The sequence below is a fragment of the Cystoisospora suis genome (genome assembly GCF_002600585.1).
Source record: "Cystoisospora suis strain Wien I chromosome Unknown contig_1255, whole genome shotgun sequence".
NCBI classification, from domain to species: domain Eukaryota; phylum Apicomplexa; class Conoidasida; order Eucoccidiorida; family Sarcocystidae; genus Cystoisospora; species Cystoisospora suis.
This window is the reverse complement of record NW_027154055.1, coordinates 15,510-33,641: the sequence shown is the minus strand read 5'-3', so window position 1 is coordinate 33,641 and position 18,132 is coordinate 15,510. Positions and strand designations below refer to the sequence as shown.

General features: G+C 54.7%; 3 protein-coding genes across 3 annotated transcripts; 2 read left to right on the top strand and 1 right to left on the bottom strand.

Annotated features, from left to right (window-relative positions):
- The first annotated feature begins 2,396 nt into the window (after positions 1-2,396).
- CSUI_002983 (rhoptry protein rop12) lies at positions 2,397-5,947 on the top strand. Its single transcript, XM_068063181.1, has 5 exons — positions 2,397-2,554; positions 3,765-4,588; positions 4,773-4,814; positions 5,277-5,472; positions 5,672-5,947. Exons 2-5 carry the CDS (start codon positions 4,111-4,113, stop codon positions 5,916-5,918), a joined length of 963 nt encoding a protein of 320 aa, XP_067924846.1. The 5' UTR covers positions 2,397-2,554; positions 3,765-4,110; the 3' UTR covers positions 5,919-5,947.
- Positions 5,948-7,034: 1,087 nt separating this feature from the next.
- Positions 7,035-9,350, bottom strand: CSUI_002982 (60s ribosomal protein; the record flags this gene model as incomplete). The annotated part of the gene is made up of 4 exons (XM_068063180.1): positions 9,162-9,350; positions 8,179-8,439; positions 7,569-7,799; positions 7,035-7,309 (listed from the first exon to the last, which is right to left on the bottom strand). Exons 1-4 carry the CDS (start codon positions 9,178-9,180, stop codon positions 7,035-7,037), a joined length of 786 nt encoding a protein of 261 aa, XP_067924845.1. The 5' UTR covers positions 9,181-9,350.
- A 130-nt stretch (positions 9,351-9,480) lies between these two features.
- Positions 9,481-17,741, top strand: CSUI_002981 (presenilin). The gene is made up of 5 exons (XM_068063179.1): positions 9,481-11,560; positions 12,290-13,493; positions 14,333-14,387; positions 15,179-15,301; positions 16,216-17,741. Exons 1-5 carry the CDS (start codon positions 10,426-10,428, stop codon positions 16,249-16,251), a joined length of 2,553 nt encoding a protein of 850 aa, XP_067924844.1. The 5' UTR covers positions 9,481-10,425; the 3' UTR covers positions 16,252-17,741.
- Positions 17,742-18,132: the final 391 nt, after the last annotated feature.

The window sequence follows — 18,132 nt, the reverse complement described above, 5'->3', positions numbered from 1 at the left end:
AATTGGTGTAATGAAACCTCAAACAGTTCGGTTAGATCTGTCCTGACGGACGTCAAGGCTCTCTCTCCCGGGCCGCTGGTACCGTCCGACGCGCGGTGGGGCGGTGGCAAGATGCGGCTCATCTTTAGCGAAGGATGCGTGCCAGAGAGCTGGCTGGAGCACAGTTATTGTTATAAGGCGAACTGGTATTGCTGCCGCTGATCAAGTGCTGGTAGTCGGAAGCAAACTTCGCTGCAAAAAACTTTGCTTGTGTGAGGGAGGACCGCGTAGAGTCCGGTGGTCGAGCCGTGCCGCCAGGTCGTGATCTGAAAGCTCGCGGTGTGCCTTAGGAACACTCCGTCCAAGGGAGGCTCTCTGCGTCCTCTCTTCTGCGTTGGATGCGGTGCAAAGCCCAAGCGTCTAGTCGTTCCTGTGCCCCCTCTGACCGGGCGGCCAAAAAATGTGCCAGCCCCGTTGTCCGAGGAAGGTTTTGTGTGGGGGGTTGGGGAGTTCGCATCTCTTGCCTGCGTGCTAGCGTTCCCAAGGTATCGATGCACCCGCAACCTATGCCGGACGGCCGGAGCACACCCAGCACAGCGCGCCAAGAACGCCGCGTCAGCACATTGCACTAACGCACAGCACTGGGCAACTCCCAAGCATCAGCGCTGCTCGCGGAACGACTCAAGACGGGGTCCCCTCGAGGAGCGGACCAGACGTTAAGCTGCTGCCGGCGGTACTGCTGCGGGCTAGCCAGCGCCTCTGCTGCACAGCAGCTCCGGACGACAGCTCAGCCGTTCCTTGGCTTGCTTTCTCAACGCAAGGCGCTAATCTACGTTCCTTGGCTTGCTTTCTCAAGGCAAGGCGCTAATCTACTCCAGCAGCTTGCAGCTGGGAACCAGCTTCCTTGGCCGCCACCTCTGGGTAAGCGCCCGAAGAGACGGTGCGGTGGTGGTTCATCGGCTGGAGGATGCCCGCTTTTACCAAGTGAACGCTGCTTGTAAGGGGACATCGCCGCGGACAAGCTCTAGTTTTCGTGTTATGTCAGGTCAAGGACGGTCGTGAATTCACAGCATACGCACGTAGCCGACAGGTCGTAAAATTGAACGGTTCTCTAGCCGGCAGCGTACACTCCCCCGTACGCTTCATGCTCTCTAGGGAGACACGTACGAAGTCAACAATCAGGAATCGGTGATAAGCAGAAAAAATAGCTGGTCAGACCTCCACTACAACAAGGAGTCCTAAGCCTTAGCAAGTCTGTCAGCGAGCTAGGCAGCGCGGCAGTTTTCGGGCGAAACTCACGGACAGCTGGTGTTGATCAGGGTCAAGAAAGCGGTGTCCGGGCAGTGAAAATTTGCCAGTCCAACTGCGTTCCAGATGTCGCGGAGCAGTCTAGTTGGTAGCAGTCGAGAGTTCTGTTTTAGGATCTGTGCAGGAAGTAACAGTACAGAGACTCCTCAAAGGACCTCGGTGTCGCCTCGGTGAGCTCCTTGTTCGGCATCGGTCACGCAGCGAACGTCTGCACGATAACTTGCAAGGTCGCATCAGCTACATACGCAGCTCCCGCGTAACTGCCAGGGCCATTCAAGGTGAAGGACCACTACGTCGGCGGTCTCAACAAGTAGGAACATATGGAGAAACGGAGGCTGATTCACAGTTTCGCACAGGGAAAGCGGGAAGCGAGCAGCAGATAATGCGGGGAAAAAAAGGAAAGAAAGTAGGCGAGGCCTTCTATGTAGTCATGTTCGCTGTCAGCCTCGACGCTGAACTGTGCTCTGTCTGGGAACATCTAAGCAGGTCGACTGTCCTGGGGGCGCCTAGGAAGTTCAGCTCGTCTGCCACCAGTTGTTTCTCCGATTGCGCATCACCTATCTCGGTATCAGCACACGCGTACACACTGGACAATCAAGGAGACAATAATATTGTCGTAGCTCGAGGCGCCCCAGGTTCTCCCAGGCCCGTCGGACTGGTGGCGCGGCGGCACCCAATATCGAAAATAGATACCCAGCAGAGGGCTGGGAAAAACGGATATCAGATCGTTCTTGATAGGCCTTGAGAACGAAGTTGCTGAAAAAGGGTTGCCACCCGACCTTGCAGCCTCTCCGCCGGGGCTGCCCTTCCTCAAGCTTTTCTGCCTGAGTAAAACTATGCCAACCAAAGCTGTCAACATTTCCTGAGAATTATCCGGTTCTCTTGAGACACTTTCTCCTCTTCTCCTGCTGCACGAGGTTAACATTCGTCAGCTTTTACAAGCTTTTCTGAGGAGCCTCGCGGTCAAAACAGAGCCGAGTAAGATAAGTGAAGCTCGCTGGGTGACAAACTTACCCTCACCCAAACGCGTTTTCAGCTGGGGAAAGACGGGAGCATCGAAATTGAAACCGATGCTCATCTTTTCGACCCATAAAGTGCTGCCACAAGCAATGCTTAAAGCCCCAGCTTCGGAAAGTTCCTCTTCTCTTTGTTCAGTACTTGTGACTCTTGACATGGACATCCTGAAGGCGCACTCGACTACGGGCTCGCCACGCCGTGCAGGAGGAAACAGGCTTGTGCAGATACGCTACTATAAAGTGGGCGCGCGGTGGGTACGGCTGGAGTAAACGATAGGTCAGAGGCGCGACAACGGTTTCACTTCAGTGAAAGTCTGGGTTCCCCGTCAAGGATAGTGGGGGGGCAAGCACACAGGTAGCTTTCGCGCGGTTTCAGGTTGCTCGCAGCCTGAGCGTTTTTCTGCACTATGAGGCCTAGTGAGTCCAACCTGCATGGAATACAAACAAAGCGCGGGCCACCTGCTAGCCGACCGACGTGCATCTTCTCTACCCCTTGTCGACGAAGCTTCGGGTGGTTGTCTTCTACACCGAACACTATCCTGTCTGCCATTACGGAGTGAGCGGCGGGTTATCCAACGAAACGTTACTCGGGGAGAAGGGCTCGCGCAGTGATCGATGCGCCGCTCTTCTCCCGCAGATGTGTATAGAAGTTGCAGATCTGCAAGCAGACATGGGTCACCCGAGGCAGTTCGGACCGGAAAACTCGCATTGCCTCCGTACTGTGTATACAGCTCAGCAGAGTTATAAAATCCATTATACCAGCGTCCTGAAATAACTTCAGTATGCACACATCCAGCGCCAGCGATCCAGGACAAGCGTGTGTCGGGTGAGCTACGAAACTGGGCGACGTTGGCGCTGATCCCCCGAAGGTTACCACTTACTACCTGCATCAGTATTAGCGGTTACGACGGGTCGTCAGAGCTTGTGCTCCCGACAACAGCCTTGCTGAACGTCTGAAGAAACCGTCGTCTCGTGATCTCGTCGCCTGCCCGTACGTCCTGCACCAGAAGATAATGTACGTGCCTCTAACGAAGATAGAAATCATGCCTAGGCGATATGCGGCTATTGTCCAGCTGGGTATAAGTTCTTGCGTTGTTCTTTAAGGGATGATCCGCCAATGGTCGGTTTTCAAGCACGGTAAGGGAGTGCCGGGTGAGGGTCACAGTGTCTTAAGAGCCATGGGGCGGTTTTCGACGCTCAGCACCTCGAAAGCAGGCAATCCCGACGCGGTGCCGATAACACACAGTGGAGGTAACTGAACCTGGTCAGCGAAGAATCACAGGATCTGCTCGGCGGCAGACGGGCAGATTTGGGGTGCGGAGCTATAGCACCTGCTCGGGGCCGGTCTCTTGAACGCGCGTCTTGCGGGTGACTTGGGTGGCTAGCTACGGGCGCCGCTGCTGGACGGCTGTCTAGCGGGGATACTCGGAAAGCATGGCGGCGCTTGCAGCTATACGTTCCAATGGTTTCACCGCATTCAAAAATGCTTCAAGAAACCCTCCTCTTTACTCCAGTGTGCCCAGTTTTTGTTACGTGCGGTTGCCGCGCACTAACGCCGTATGCGGAGGAAAGCGAAATTCCAGTGTGGGCTTGAGAGTCCCATTGACCTGGCCAGCGAAACAAGACACGCCCATCAACCTTAGAACCTTCGCGGGTTCTTGTCGCAAACAGTGTAGACAGGCTCTTCTTCCTTGTAATTGATTTTGAACCACGTTTTCTCTCACTTTGTCCTGTTTGCAAATTCCGGGGTTCGCCCGCCGGTGGACAGATTCCATACCTTGCTTCGCTGGGTGAACGACACACCGAGATGGCGAAGTTTTTTTCTGTCGCATTAGCAGTCACGTGCCTCTTCTGCATTTTCAGCTGGAGTCAGCATGGCTTCGCCCTTCGGATAATGCAGTCAGCTCCGTCGGCGTACTCGTCTGACGAGGGCCCCTTGGATGAACGAACAGCCAAGCAGGACGCTGAGCTCGCCGCTGACGCCATCAACCAGGCGGCCGCCTCGGAGGCTTCCGAGGCAGGAAATCTGCCCTCACTTGTCACTGCGGCTGTCAATGCCGACGAAGTCCAGAACGGCGAACAGCAAACCACTAGCGTAGACATCACAGGTCTTCCCGGGCGGGCAGTTCCTCTAGGTGTGGAACTGGACAGTGACAGCCTGCAAGAGGAGGAAATGGAGAAGGACAGACAGGGGGAGGAGCCAATTCCTGAACTCGGAGTCGGGCCGGCTCAGTCCTCTGAGCCCATTTCTGCTGCTCCTCCTCAGATGATCAGCACTTCACCCGGTAGGCAAGCAGGCAACGGCCAGGATTGTGCCGCGCCTGTATAAAGACGGCTGTGTGGAGCTAGGCTCGAGTGGACATGATGCACTGGCGTTGTTACAGTCTACGAATCACTCACGAGGGTCATACGCGGTCTGTCCTTGTGACCAGATTTCAGGCAACCTTTAATGTGTGCGTAATTTTTCAGCGGACGCGGTGACTTCAGCTGTGCTCGCCCAGGCTTTACAGGGTAAGCATTAGCACAACAGAATGCCAGATGCTCTACCTGCGTAGCTCGAGAACCCTCGTGTGGGGTTCTGCGTGGGCGCACGGCATGTTCGGTTCTCATCCGTGTAGAGAGGCGACGCGGTGTCAAGTGTACCCATAAGCTATGTTTTAGCTGTGATTGTGGCAGGGTAGTGGTACATTTGCTTCCTCTCCAGAGGTTCCCAGTCGAGCATTACAGTGGTTTTTGTCAGTCGCGTGACTGAAGCAAGCCCGCCGTCGGCTAGATAGATGATCTAAACACTCGTACTATCAGCAACTTGGCCCAGGTCCATCACGGACCAAAGCCCCAGCGCACGTGTTGGCAGTGTTGCCTCTGCTAGGTTCCATCACGGACCAAAGCCCCAGCGCACGTGTTGGCAGTGTTGCCTCTGCTAGGTTCTGTGTTGACGGGAGCCCGACCCACACTCCTGTGGTGTGCTATCAGCTGGTGCCTCCCCTGCGGAGTCGGAGCAAGTTGCGCAGGCCGCTAACGCTAGCCTCCGTCAGATTGGGGCCAGGGCGCGGGCTCCGAGTCTCACCTTCGGTCCAGTAAATGCCGCCGCGTACCGTGGCGGCCTGTCTCCCGGGCGAAGAGTCCCCAGAGCTTCCCTTCCAACAGCTGGTAAGTGCACACAGAACCGGTGAGAGCTCCTGTGTGGTCCTAGAGGTGGTTTCTAATCTGGCACTCTTTGCTGTGGAAAGCCCTCCGTATTCTAAGATACTGTTCGCCCGACTCGCCTTTTACCTGGTGCGCGTACCCTGCTCACGAGCACTCCGGAAATGCAGGAGAGGCACAGCTGGGATCAACTCTGTGGCCTGGTCTTGCCACTGTTGCTTCAGGTGGAGTCAGGACCATCAACGTGGTGGTGCGCCACTATTTCCCTCAAGGAGTACCGGTTATTCTTCATCGCCCCTTCGTATCGCGATATATCCGAAGAAGGCGCTTCTTCTAAAGACGCATCACTTGTACCGAGCCGGCTGCTTGGCCTCGGGTACTACTGTCATCAATATCCCGGAGATCCTGGGGAAATCGTTTGAGTGGGTACGGCGTCTTTGGGCGTCGCCTCGAGAGATGCCGTTTAGTTAGATGTGTGTGTGCCGCATTTCCTTCGTCCCTTGAAATCAATCTCTGCTCGATAGACTTAAATCTGTTTCTGGGTGCGCCGCTCGCCGTTGTCCACGGTGGGTTGACATGAGGTTGAGGCTCTGCGGTAACTCCGCGACGTATCAGCGACTACACATTACAGCCGGTAACGTCCCTCTGTCGGAAAGTTGTGCCATAGTAATTGATTCCCGCGCTGTCATACCTATATAAGGGACTCCGTAAGCCCTAGAAACGAGGCCGGGCCGAAGGGGCGGCCCAATGCGGGCGCCTGACACGTGATACACACTTTCTCGGGATTGCGGTACGAAGAACGCTCAAAAATAATCCAGCCTAAGGAGCCAGAACAACTTGGGATGCTCCGGCGGTAAGCTGCCTCGGTTCTACATCGAGCTGAATTCATTCTATTGAAGAGCCCCGGGTACAAGGCATCATGGCCCCTGGTCATATCAACGCCATCGCACAGCAATGGGAGCTGACGATGCTTGGTTGGACGCCCATACGTGTCGTCAATTCCAAGCCGCCCCACCAGCAGTTTAGGTCCCTGTAGTGCGTTCCGCCAGGATTGTGGTCACTCACTGCTGCCCGGAACAGCCACGACGGCCCACGGGGCCGCCTACGGATCTGGAAATCCCGGTTGTGAGCTAAAGTTTCCGCAACATTGAACAAAGGGGACGCAATGCTTGCGCTAGCCGCAACTGGTTAGCGAAGAGTGCCTACACATCGACCCCAGACCTGCCGCAGTGTTCTAAACCCGTCACAATAGTATCCGTGTTGTGGCCTGGTATCGAGAAACGCGCACTGCGAAGGCGCCGAAGCTTGTCAGTTCGAGAAGTGCGGGCACGCGTCGACCGAGGATTCAGGGGTTGTAGCTGCAGAGCAAGACGTTTGCTCTTGATTCATGGAAAAGTACAGAGTAAAAGTATAAACATTTCTGACGTGAACTGAAAGCTACCTCGCGCTTCCACAACCCGCCTGCTCCACTTGTGACAGTAAAGCTCTGCTCGATCGGGACCGAGTGCTCCTGTCCCCGCCACAGCTTCTCCGGGAGAGATGGTAACGACCAGCTTCCAAAAGCCGTTTGCTCCTGAGCTACTCCGCTTACTGCTCTTGCGCCTTGCCCGCCAACTTTGTCTTGCGACCACCACGGAGCAGACCGGTTCTGCGCGCGGCAATAAGACCGACCTTCTGTCCAGGGGGAGCCATACGAGATACCGTCGAGGGGTGCCCGATGTGCTGGTGGTTACCACCACCATGAGGATGCTCAACGGGGTTCATTGCCACACCACGCACCTTCGGCCAGCAGTTGCGCTTCACCTTGTACTTGTGGTAAGCGTTTCCTGCCTTCAACATTGGCTTGTCAATACGGCCACCGCCTGAAGAGACACATTTCACAGCGCGGTTCGAGTCCGAAGGGCTCACACGGGCATCATCCACCAAAGCCGACTCTCATATAACAGGACACAGATCTACCTACCCTAACCGCATAACTACGGACGCGTTTTCCCGCTAACACTTGACTTTCCGTAGGGGAGAGAAAGTAACACCCATTCCCACCCTAGAATGGTTGTGCAATCCAAGGTTCCACTCACGCGTGCTCTGCGGCCCCCTGTCGCAACGGTGAGCTAAGCTTACCAGCGACGATGCCAACCATGGCACGAGCACGGCCGTTGATGGTCTTCCTCGCACCAGAAGGAAGACGGATACGAGTCTTCGAACCGTCGTCGCTGTGGCCAACAATCGTGGCGTAAGTTCCGCTAGTTCGCGCGAGCGTTCCACGATCGCCTTCCTTTTCCTCTACGTTGGAGACGACTGTCCCTTCGGGCATCTTGTTCAACGGCAGCACATTTCCGATTGTCAGGGCGGCTACGAAAGACATCGAAACCCGTCAGACGTGAGCTATGGCTAGCGGATTCTGCCATGTAATAGTAAGGACGGGACGAAATCTGGAAAGACATCTACTCAACACCAGGACTGACTCTACTCAGTATCAGCGCGAATCAAGGAAGATCCGTACAGTTCACAACCTAACAATGAAGTGCGCAACGCTTTTCAGCGAACCAACCACTCGAGCCTAAGTACATGAAGACGGGCTCTCAAAGACAAGAAGCATGCGCACTCGGAGTATACGTCTTTCCAAGTCTGAATCCCACAGTAATACTCCATGGTTGATTCGTGAGGACACAGCATGCACACCGGAGGTGCGCCTGTTCTGACCAAAGTTCTTTTGCAGTGAGGTGCTTACCGTTCTTTCCGCAGTAGATGAACTGGCCAGTATACATGCCCTCAACTGCAATCATGCGCTCCTTGTTCAGCTTGTAACGGTAGGCATCCCGAAAGGAAACCTCAGCCAAAGGCGCTCCACGACCCGGATCGTGAAGGATGTTCTTCACCAAACCCTTAACGTAACCACGCCTCTCCGCATAGTCGAGCGGTCGCAGTTGTGCTGCTCCCTTGCGTTTGTGCGTATGGGCACGGAAGACACTTCCGCGACCTTTACGCTGAGCTGAGACGCAAGAAGGAAAGACAAAGACAACGGAATGACAGAGTGACGATACCGAACCACCGCTGGCTCCAGGCTACGAGGTGCTACGCAGAAGATCAACTACCCGCCCGCTCTGTCGAAGACAGGCACCCTCGCGGAAACATTTGAGAAGCTCGAGCACGGTTCTCGAGAAAAGCTGCCGCAGCCCGTCCCTCAATCCTGGGACGGACAGGCAGTGGAGACTAAAAGGGGGCCCGGTACACTGCAAGTGAGGCGGAACCAAACATGTTAACTGTCTTGCGAAACTACGAAAAACACCTCACAGACATTCCAGTCGCCTCGATAACGCGCGCAGCAGGCACGCTCTCGAAGTGACGACAGGCAACACCATGTCCCCTCGTGTACCGACTGCCAACTGAAAGGATTCCCTCCGCGCAAAACACACGCAAATCTATAGGCATTTTGCACTGGTTCGAGGGGAGCGGCATCCTTTACCGCGAACACGACACAGCCGCTTCGAAACCCCACACCATCAGAAAAGAAACCAGTTGCCGGAGAGGTCTGCTGGACCGCTCTCTATTAGCGGTATGCCAAGAAGCAACAGCGTCCGAGTGACGAGAAAAATGGAAGAGTTCACTGAAAGAGACAGAAACCACAATAGGGTGTCCCGAAATGCCGTGAGACTCACTCCGACCAGAGAAACGCACGGGCCGAAGTCAGTGTGAAGCTCTCCTCTCCCTTACCTCTGATGACGCGCCCCATTTTGCCTTATTGTGCTGCAGCTCGCTGTAGAAAAAAAGGCACTTTTGTCGACCGCAGCGACGGGAACAGATTCGACGATAACCCTTTTCTCCTCGCCCTTCAGGCGCCTCGCCGCCCTACAGGGCGCTCCGTGGGGTGGTCAAGAAGTCGGGAAGGCATGCTGTTGGTTCTGCCGCTACTGCTACTACCAGGGTGCATGCAACACTGCATAAGCCGACAAAAGGAACATGTCATGCTCCGAGCGAAAGCTGTTCCCAGCAGCTAGACACGACGATTCTCCTACCTCCAGATTCTTTGGACATTATGGACAGGAAGTTCGCGTAGGGGCGCTTTACCCCTTTCCTAGACACGCTTCCCCCGCTAGCCCGTGCAACTGAACAGCTATTCTCTGCGACTTGTCACTTCCGATCTCTTTCTTTAACGAGCGGCTACACGGAGACGCGACGAGCTAACCACACGGCTCAAAGCACGGGCATGCAAGTAGCATTTGCCGAGACACGGAAAACCTTGCACTTCTGAAGGAGGATAATGTTCTTAACGTTCTCTTTTGCTGTACCTTTCTATAATGAGAGCGTAAGAAGGCTGGAAACTGCTTGGACAGTCGGTTAAGTACACCATTCAGCTGTGCCTTTATTATGTTTGCCCGCTGGTCCGGGAACGACATAGGTTGGACACTTCGTGACAGTTGCTTGGGCAAATTTGACAGTGGTTTCCTTTCCTCTTCCTCATCAGCGAGCAGACAGAAATGTGGAAGGTCTTTTGCGAGCCGTCCTGGCCTTTTGTGCAGGCACTAATCTAGTACCTGCGCTTTTAAATTCTCCACGTATTGAAGAGCGCAGGGAAGGAGTCACTACCTTTTCGTTACCTTGTGTCTTGCTGATGTGCGATCTTACGAAGATTCCACGTGGATGGGGTTTTCTCTTAAGGGCTGCTGGTTGCGCGCATAGCAAGCATTGCCACCGCACCGACGTCCTTCCCGGGGCGGTGGTGAGCTTTTTTCGGGCATGGTATAACTTCTCTCGTTCCCGGGTACTGTTTCTGTTTCGAAAGAGTGCTCTGTTTCGCATCTGCACGCGAGTCTGGCTTGGTATGCCTGCGGTGGAACGACCTACAATGGGCGTTCACGGGAATCCCTCCTTGCAACGGGACTGGAATGCTACGCATGGTTATTCTCAAAGCGCTCGTGTTGACCCACATCATGAGCTGTACCTTTTTCTTTCATAGGCTTTCTTTACGTCTCGAACCATGGAGTGCTCGGCTGAGGACATGCTCCATGGGGGAGAATCGTCCTCCGTCCTCCCTTCCAGTCCTTGGGCATCTTCAAGTGACTCGCCTACTCAGTTCCATGGAAGAAGTCAATTACGCTCTAAATGCGAGCCAGCACCTCGCACATTCCCGTCTGAACTGTCTTCGTCCCAGGCTAGTGGTCCACTGGTAAGCTGTGGCTGGCGCGAAGGTGACTCTCAAGCGGCTTTTTCACCGAACTCTGCTCATTCGACAGACTGTGCACGACTGAGAAGAGAGGCTTTGCTTCTACTTTCTGCCCTCCGTCTTGAAACAAAGAGATTCGCTACTCTGCTTGTCAGAGGTCTCCTTTACCCAGTTGCCCTTTGTATGCTCCTTTCGGTCATTACGTCTTCGCTAGTTCTTTTTCCGGCTTCGGTTTCTTCTCTTTCTTCTCCTAGCTCAATTTCATCGGCCTCTCTTACTACGGTTCCTGTCTACTCGCCTCCGTCTCAACTTCGGTCATTCCGGAGCTTCTCTGACGACTCTAGAAGACTCATTAAAACCCTGAAGGATAGTGGGACCTTCCTTTGGCGTCTGGCTAGTAGCTTCACGCTGGTGAGCGCTGCAGCGCTCGGATACATTGCGATTTTGACTTTTTTGCTTGCCGTAGCCATCCGTCGTGGCTGGCATAGACCCCTGTATATTCTCGTAGCTGTGAGTTCTTTCCTAACGGTTCTCCTCGCTTCCGGTTCCGTTGCTTGGAGTGTCTCCTGTCTAGCGTCCCAACGTCCTCAGTATGGAGTGGACGGTGTCTTCTCGGGACAGTCAGGAACACCCAGGTCAGCAAGAAAAGGTGTATCGAATTTCGGACCTCTTCTGCCATCCTTGGACTTCTCGTTTCTGAGGGTGGATTGTGTTCTAGTCGGACTTGGGGTATGGAATCTTTCAGCGGCAGGAGCATTCGGGCTTCTATGGCTCGTGCCTGCTCGGGTGAAGAAGGGGATCTTGATTGCTATCGCGGTGTCGGCTTCTCTACTGCTTCATGGTGTACTCCTTCGTCTAGGAGGGACAGGGGAACAAGATGAAGGAGGACGAGGTAGCAGCTTGGTCACGATTCTGCTTCTTGGCATGGCCGGGTGGGATGCTTTCGCGGGTGAGACGACGACAATCTTGAATGCCTCGAGTCTCTAGTTGGTGCGTTACATTCGCGTAATGGTAGAAGCTGCAGGCGCCGCTGCAGCCAGTCAACTGGTGTCAACACCTCAGTGGAAGGTTCTGGTGTGCTGGGCCTGAGAGAGGAAGCGAGAGTGAGAGTAGAATAGTTGACGTACTCGGAAGCTACCAACACTGTATTGTGTCTGCTTTTTACCTGGGTGGCGACCTTATCTGTGAATTGCAGAAGGAAGACTGGATATATTCGCTGGACATGCGGCTCGGCGTATAAAGTGTCTGTCTGTATCAGTCTTAGACGGCATGCGTTTTTGTAGACAAGAGAGCTGCGCGAGTTACATGTTTCAGCACACGTCACAGGTTGTTTTTTGCTAGGATGCCTGCGTACTCGTTTGCCTCGGTTTTCTTCACGCAGACCGTGTGCCCGGCTTGACCGTGCGGAGTACCTTCAACTCTGCTGTATCTCATGTAGTGTGGAATGTAGGTACGGATTGTTTTCCCTCGCCCAGCTAAACTCTTATCATCTTCTCTCTGGTCTCTATCGTGCCGAGCGTACTCGTTTGTGCAAAAATTTGTACACATGTGACTCTGTTTACCGAGTTTTTGTGAACCCCCCACGCAAGTCGAGGGCTGGTCAGACGGAGCAGACCGGGGAGTATCTGCATAGGCGTACCTTCGCTTCCGCTGTGTATGCATCATTTTTTCCTCGCAGTCCTGACGCCTTGCGGTCCTCTTCGGTGGATTCTCGATACTCTACGTACCCCAAATGCGCGGCCGTTGCCCCTTCTCGCGTATGAAGTCAGTGCCTCGTCCTTATATGCTCAAAGCTCCCGGACTGAAAGTCTCCGCTTTTTTTCGGTGCGCCATTCAGTCAATTCGTCTCCCTCATCTGTGGAACGACCTGCTTCTGGCATGACGGCTCAGCAGCAGGCAGCCCGAAGACGCCCTGGTCTTGGTTCTACATCCGATGTGACACGGACTGAAGTTATCTGTCACGATCGAGAAGAGCATGACGAAGCTTCTGACTCAGTAGACAGAAGGGGTCGTGCGAGGCCTGGGGAGTCCCGGGAAGAACAACTGGTGTCCGATGCGTCGGACCGGGGGTACAGCACGGCAGACAACGAAGCCGGAGTGCGGTCCGTGCAAAGGCCCGGAGGGCGCCGACGCCGTGTAGGGACTCCGCAGGACAGAGAGACTTCACTTCCACGTGTGGGCGTCGTTTCTGCCGATGCTGAATCTTTAGTACCCAGAGAAACTGGTGAAGACCATGAAGGAGCTGTGAGGTTGCTTGGAAACAGGAGGACGAATTTGGGCGCGGGCGACACAGGCGCGAGCGAAGAAACCCTGTTGGAGCCTCTTTCGAGGGGCTTTCTTCTACTTGATGATCGCGCTCTGCGGGCTAGGGCTGCGCAGGTGCCAAGACAAGAGCCTCGGATGACTGGCCCTGCGGCGCCTTCCGTTTTGCCGGACACTTCCCCGAGTCCAGCACAAAATTCTCGGCCGTCCACTTCTTCTTTGCCCGCCGTTCGCCAACAACTGCTCTCCCCACTAGTCCTAAGTCCAAGCGCCACGAGTCATCCTGCTCGACATGGACAACAGAACAGAAGACAGAGGCGAGACGCTGCCCGCGAGGCTCTTGCGGTAGCTGCAACGGTGCGACGTCTCCCTCCTCGTCGAGATGTCATTGCGGAAGTCGGCGTGGAGCGTTCGACCGAAGAAAGGAGCGATGAGAGAGAAAATCGGCAGGCTGCGAGCGAAGAACAGCGGACATTGGCAGAGGAAGATCGCGACGAGACAAGGGAGATCAAGGCGGAGATCGAGACCACGAGACGCCAGCTGCGCCAGGTCCGTAGCGGGGCATCGCACGCGCTCCTCGGACTAGGGGATTTTGTCTTTTATTCGCTTCTTGCCTCCAAGTGGGTCCCAGAAACTTTAGTTCCTGAAGTTGCGCTCTGCTTCTGCAGAAGATTCAACCTTCCCTCAGCGGACACTGCCCCCTCTCCAGCGATATAGAGACTGTAACCCTAAAGCGTAGAGATTGTACGCTACGAGTGACAAACCCAGGAGCCAAATGGCTTCCTGTCAAGAAAGTCCGGTTGACGGGGAGGGCCGCTCTTCTCGGGATGGGCGTCAACGACGGCACACTCGACCCCTTCTCCCTCGGCGAGTTTTTTGAGCTCAAATCTAGGTTATGTCCGTTGAGTGCGTCCTTCTTTGGTTGGTGTGACGGTCAGTTCAGTGGAACTACCTCCATAGGCGTACGGTTCATTTCCGTTTTGGACACCCTTACTGGGGCTTAGGCAAAATGACACAACAGCATGCTTTCAAAGTGGCTGGTGAACATGAGGCCTGACAGACGGACTAATGTCGGACTGTTTACAGGCGAAGTTCGACTTTGCCTCCAAGAGTAGGGCAGACTACTTCACGGCAATGCTTTGTACTGCGGAAGTGCAGGCGCACGTGCCTGCCGGGAAGGCTGAGACATTCCGGAAAAATCAGCGTACGGTGGATCGGGTTCCGAGCTGTAGTTTGTCTCCCGTTGTGGTGTCCGTTGATACTCCTTTTAGTACTTAGATCACCGAGGGGAGTGTGGCAGGTGGGTGTCGTGCATTTTTCTGAGGCTTCTGTATTGTAAAAGCGTGACGGGGAAAGACTATGTTTCTGTCTTTTTACGGCAGAAGGGCCTTCCACAGTCTCGGCAGTTTTAGCGACCGTGTCATGCGTCTCTGCACCCACTCGCATGTGTACTTTCCAGCGTCGCAGGTTGGAGTATTGAAGCGGCCTGCTCTAGTAGTTTCGCGGTTTTGGCGGTAAGCCGGCATGCAAACCTCGGAGCGTCCTCTGCTTGTGTTCGATTAATGCTACGGTATCTTCCTGTTGAACCGGGCTGCTTCTTGTCTCACGTCCAGTCTGCGCGACATCTGAAGACGTACATTTGGTGTCCACGTACCCTTCAAAGGTGAAGCGTGGCTTACGTTGAGTATGACTTAGATGTTTCTCAAACCTCGTCTGTGCATTTCACGTGTGGGAGTGATGGACATGCGTTCCGAGGGACTCTTGGAGAACTCCGCTGTGACTGAGGTGCGTTCCGACAAACTGTGATTGCCGCGAGACTTCCTGCCTGATCAGTGCTTATCCTTGGCTTCTCGTGTCCCGTATTCCGCTAGTGATCCGCACCCCCCCATGTGTCACTCTCCCCTGATGAGTCGAGAGAGAAAGACCAGGAAATACGCGGCGCTGTTTCATGCGCTAAGAACAGATAGCTAGGAGATTCACCGTACTGTGGTGTAGGAACAGATAGCGAGGACATTCCGTGTACCGCGGCGTCGTCTGGGGTGCTAGTCCCTTTTGATCTCTTCTGAGGTAAGTAGGCGTGCTGCCTGCTTCAGAGTGTCTTTCGTACGCGATGCCCGTATCGGTCCGATGTCTGGTCTGACGAATCATCCGGACATCATTGCCTGACTCCTTTTTGTGGTCTCGTTCCGCACTCGAATGCTGGTTTCTCCGAGGTGACCTCTTTCGCTATCTGTCTAACCCGTTGGAGCTTCTGATCTCAGTTTTTTCACAATCATCTTATTGGCTGTCGTCTCCTTCGTCGTAGGGTCTGTTGGTCACGTCCGCTGCGACCACTTTCGGGCGCTATCCGTTTCTTCCGGCATTGCCTCTCTCCATTCTCTCTGGTTTAGGCGTCGCTGCTGGGGTGTACTATCTGGTTCAACCACAGGTATGGGCTGGGAGTTGAAAGGAGACGCGTCGCCAGTTTGACTCCCACAAATAAACAGCACTGCTTGTTTGGCTGTTGCACGCTTGGGGTGGTTGTCTGTAATCTTCCTCTTTGCAGTTTTCCGAATTCAATCCTCGGGTCGTGGGTGGACTTCCAAGTCTCGAGTTCAAACCAGTAGAGCGTCAGGTGGACGGCATCCCTGTGTGAAAGCAGCCGTCCGCGCCTCCTACTCTTGATTTTCCTCCCAGTTTTAGACTTTTGGCTGCTAGTATTGTAGGCCTGAAGAGATAAGTGCGGTGGCCTACGATCTTTCTCTCGTATGCCTCTAGCCTACCTACATTTTGTGCGCAGAAGGCCGCTCGTGTGTACTCCTGCTGTCGTCGGGCCCTGCGGGTGGCAGCCTTCATGGTTCTGTTGTCCTGCGACTTCTGGGAGATCTCGCCCTGTGATCAGATGTGACATCAGTAGTGCCGCGAGTCGTGACATGTGAAGGTACAAGAATTGGAGTGCCTTTCCAACTGTGTCCTGTTTGTCTGTTTGACTGCCTTTTGTGGCACACGCCGAAGTTGAATCTACATGGGTTTTAGACTACCGCCTAGTAGGGGGCCCTACGTTGATCTTTCTCTCGGTTCCAGATTTCTGGTTTGTGCTTCGACTCAGAGACAGCAACAGTATGTTCGTGCAGATGTTGCATATGGTGCTACGCTCACGTCAAAGCAAGCGTGCTATGTGGTACATGTTTGGATGCCTGTCTACCCGCGATTCAACGTACCAGGAGTGGCAGTTCGCACGATATATTGAACAAGCATTGATTCCGTAGTCAGGTTTTCTGCTGTACGTCGTTGCCTCTGCGACGAAATGACGGCAATGTCTGTTCATCGCTGCCTTGATGTTGTGAAACTGTCTCTTTCCAGGCAGCGTGCTTCATGCGTGCTGGAATTGTTATCTAACATCGACATCTTCCTCACTGACTTGCCGGAGGTGTCGTGCTACGAAATTTCTAGGAAACGTTTTCCAGGGCAGCGCGAACACAGGTTTCTATATTGTACCGCTGTGAAAGAGAACTCACAAAGCTAGTGAGCTGGTCTCACTTAAGGTGAATTCCTGGGCTCCCCGGATACTGGGTAGCTTCCGGAGTGGATTCCGCACCACCGCTGCTTTGTTTGAATGTTCCCGGCCGCTTTGGTCACGAGCACATACCTCCAGGGATCCCGACGGAAACACGAAGTTGCTGCTCTAGCGACCCCACTGGGTTGTCCGTGATCAGGTATTTCGTTGACAGCTATGCTGGTGTGAGGGAGGGGAGCCAGGCTCTTGCCAACTAGCTGCGTCTCTGGTGTAAGACAAGTGAGACAGGCTTCTTGGGGTTTCTCCTGGGGGGCTCTGCCACCTCTGTTTGTAGTGAGAGTTACAACCGCGCTTCAGCGGTTGGGGTCATCCGTCGGCCCTCCCACAAGGACGGTTGCTGTCGGAGGACTAAGAAGGAGAGCGGAGCTACATCATGTTCCCACGATCTCTCCCAAGGCGGGGCCTTTCCAGTCCGAGACTGGTAGACGACAGGCCGAGGCCACAACAGCCAGTGGAGCGATACTTGCTGACACTTGGCGCTCCTATACATTCGAACCTGCAGTCCACCTGTCGAAGTCTAGTTACGGAGCATATGTATGAGCTGATGAAAAATCTCTCAAAACTCAAAACCGGCCCAGAGCAACGGCGCCAGGGTCATTGCTTCACCGTCTGTGTAGAACGACGGTGAAGCAAGGGACCGTGGGGCCGCGTTCGTGACCGATGGCGGGCGGGGGAGAGCCGTACTGACTCGAGAAAGCTAGGTCTGGACCGTGCAGCCGTCGTCCTGCACTTGGTGACACCGCCAGCTGCGTCAAGGGTAAACGCACCGGATTATGGGAGGGCGGCGCGAGGAACGCCTAACAGGACCCAGGTACTGAGCGGCGGAGCGGGATATGGCCGTATTCTCTAGGTAGACATCTCACTCCTCCACAATCCCGGGGAGGCTCCCACCAGCACGCTACGCACCGTCCGCCCGCAGGGTCGGGGCTCTGCCTTGCCTCGTCAATCGCAGGGGTACGACTTCCTGGGAAGTTTCAGCATAGTCGGCTGAGACATTGTCGAGGAGGGGCGGACCGAGGCCGTATCAAGAGAATGGCTGGCAGCGTTCTTCCCCAGGCAACATCAGTTTCAACAGCAGCTCCGAAGGCGCACGCAATAGGGAATCAAAACTGCAGTGTGCTCACAGAAGTCGTGTGACAAGTATCGTCAATAACTATGGCGTGGCGGGTTCGTCGAGTTCCATCACAGAACAAGCGGTCCCGAGTAGTCAACCGAAACCGCTCTCTGGAACTCCAGGGGAACCGGCGTTCCCTAACCTGTTCTCTGTCTTCCCCATACACCAGGACCGCGGGCTAAGGAGACCCAAAGTTAAGTAAGCAAGCATCCGAGACAGATCTGGTGGTCCAGCTGGGTGAGGTCTTCCCTGACAGAAACTGCCGTCAGCGTTCGACCCTGTACTCCTTTTCCGGCGACTTATGGGCTGTTTGCTATGGACGTATCACAGTGCTTTCCCTTCTGCCTTAGGCAGTGAGCAAATGAGGGGGCGGGAGCTACACCCATGCAGACAGTGCTGCCTGCGGTTCGCACCGCAGTGCAGTTCCTCCGCAGGGTGAAGAGCCACGGGGTGCCCCTGCGGCGTGTCCGAGCTGCGTAACGTTGCCAGGAGTTGACTACTAACCAACTAGAGCAATCTGAGCCTTCTCCAGTGAGCCGAACAACGAAAAGGTGGAGTGCGCCGTCTTCGAGGAAAACTGTCTCCCGCC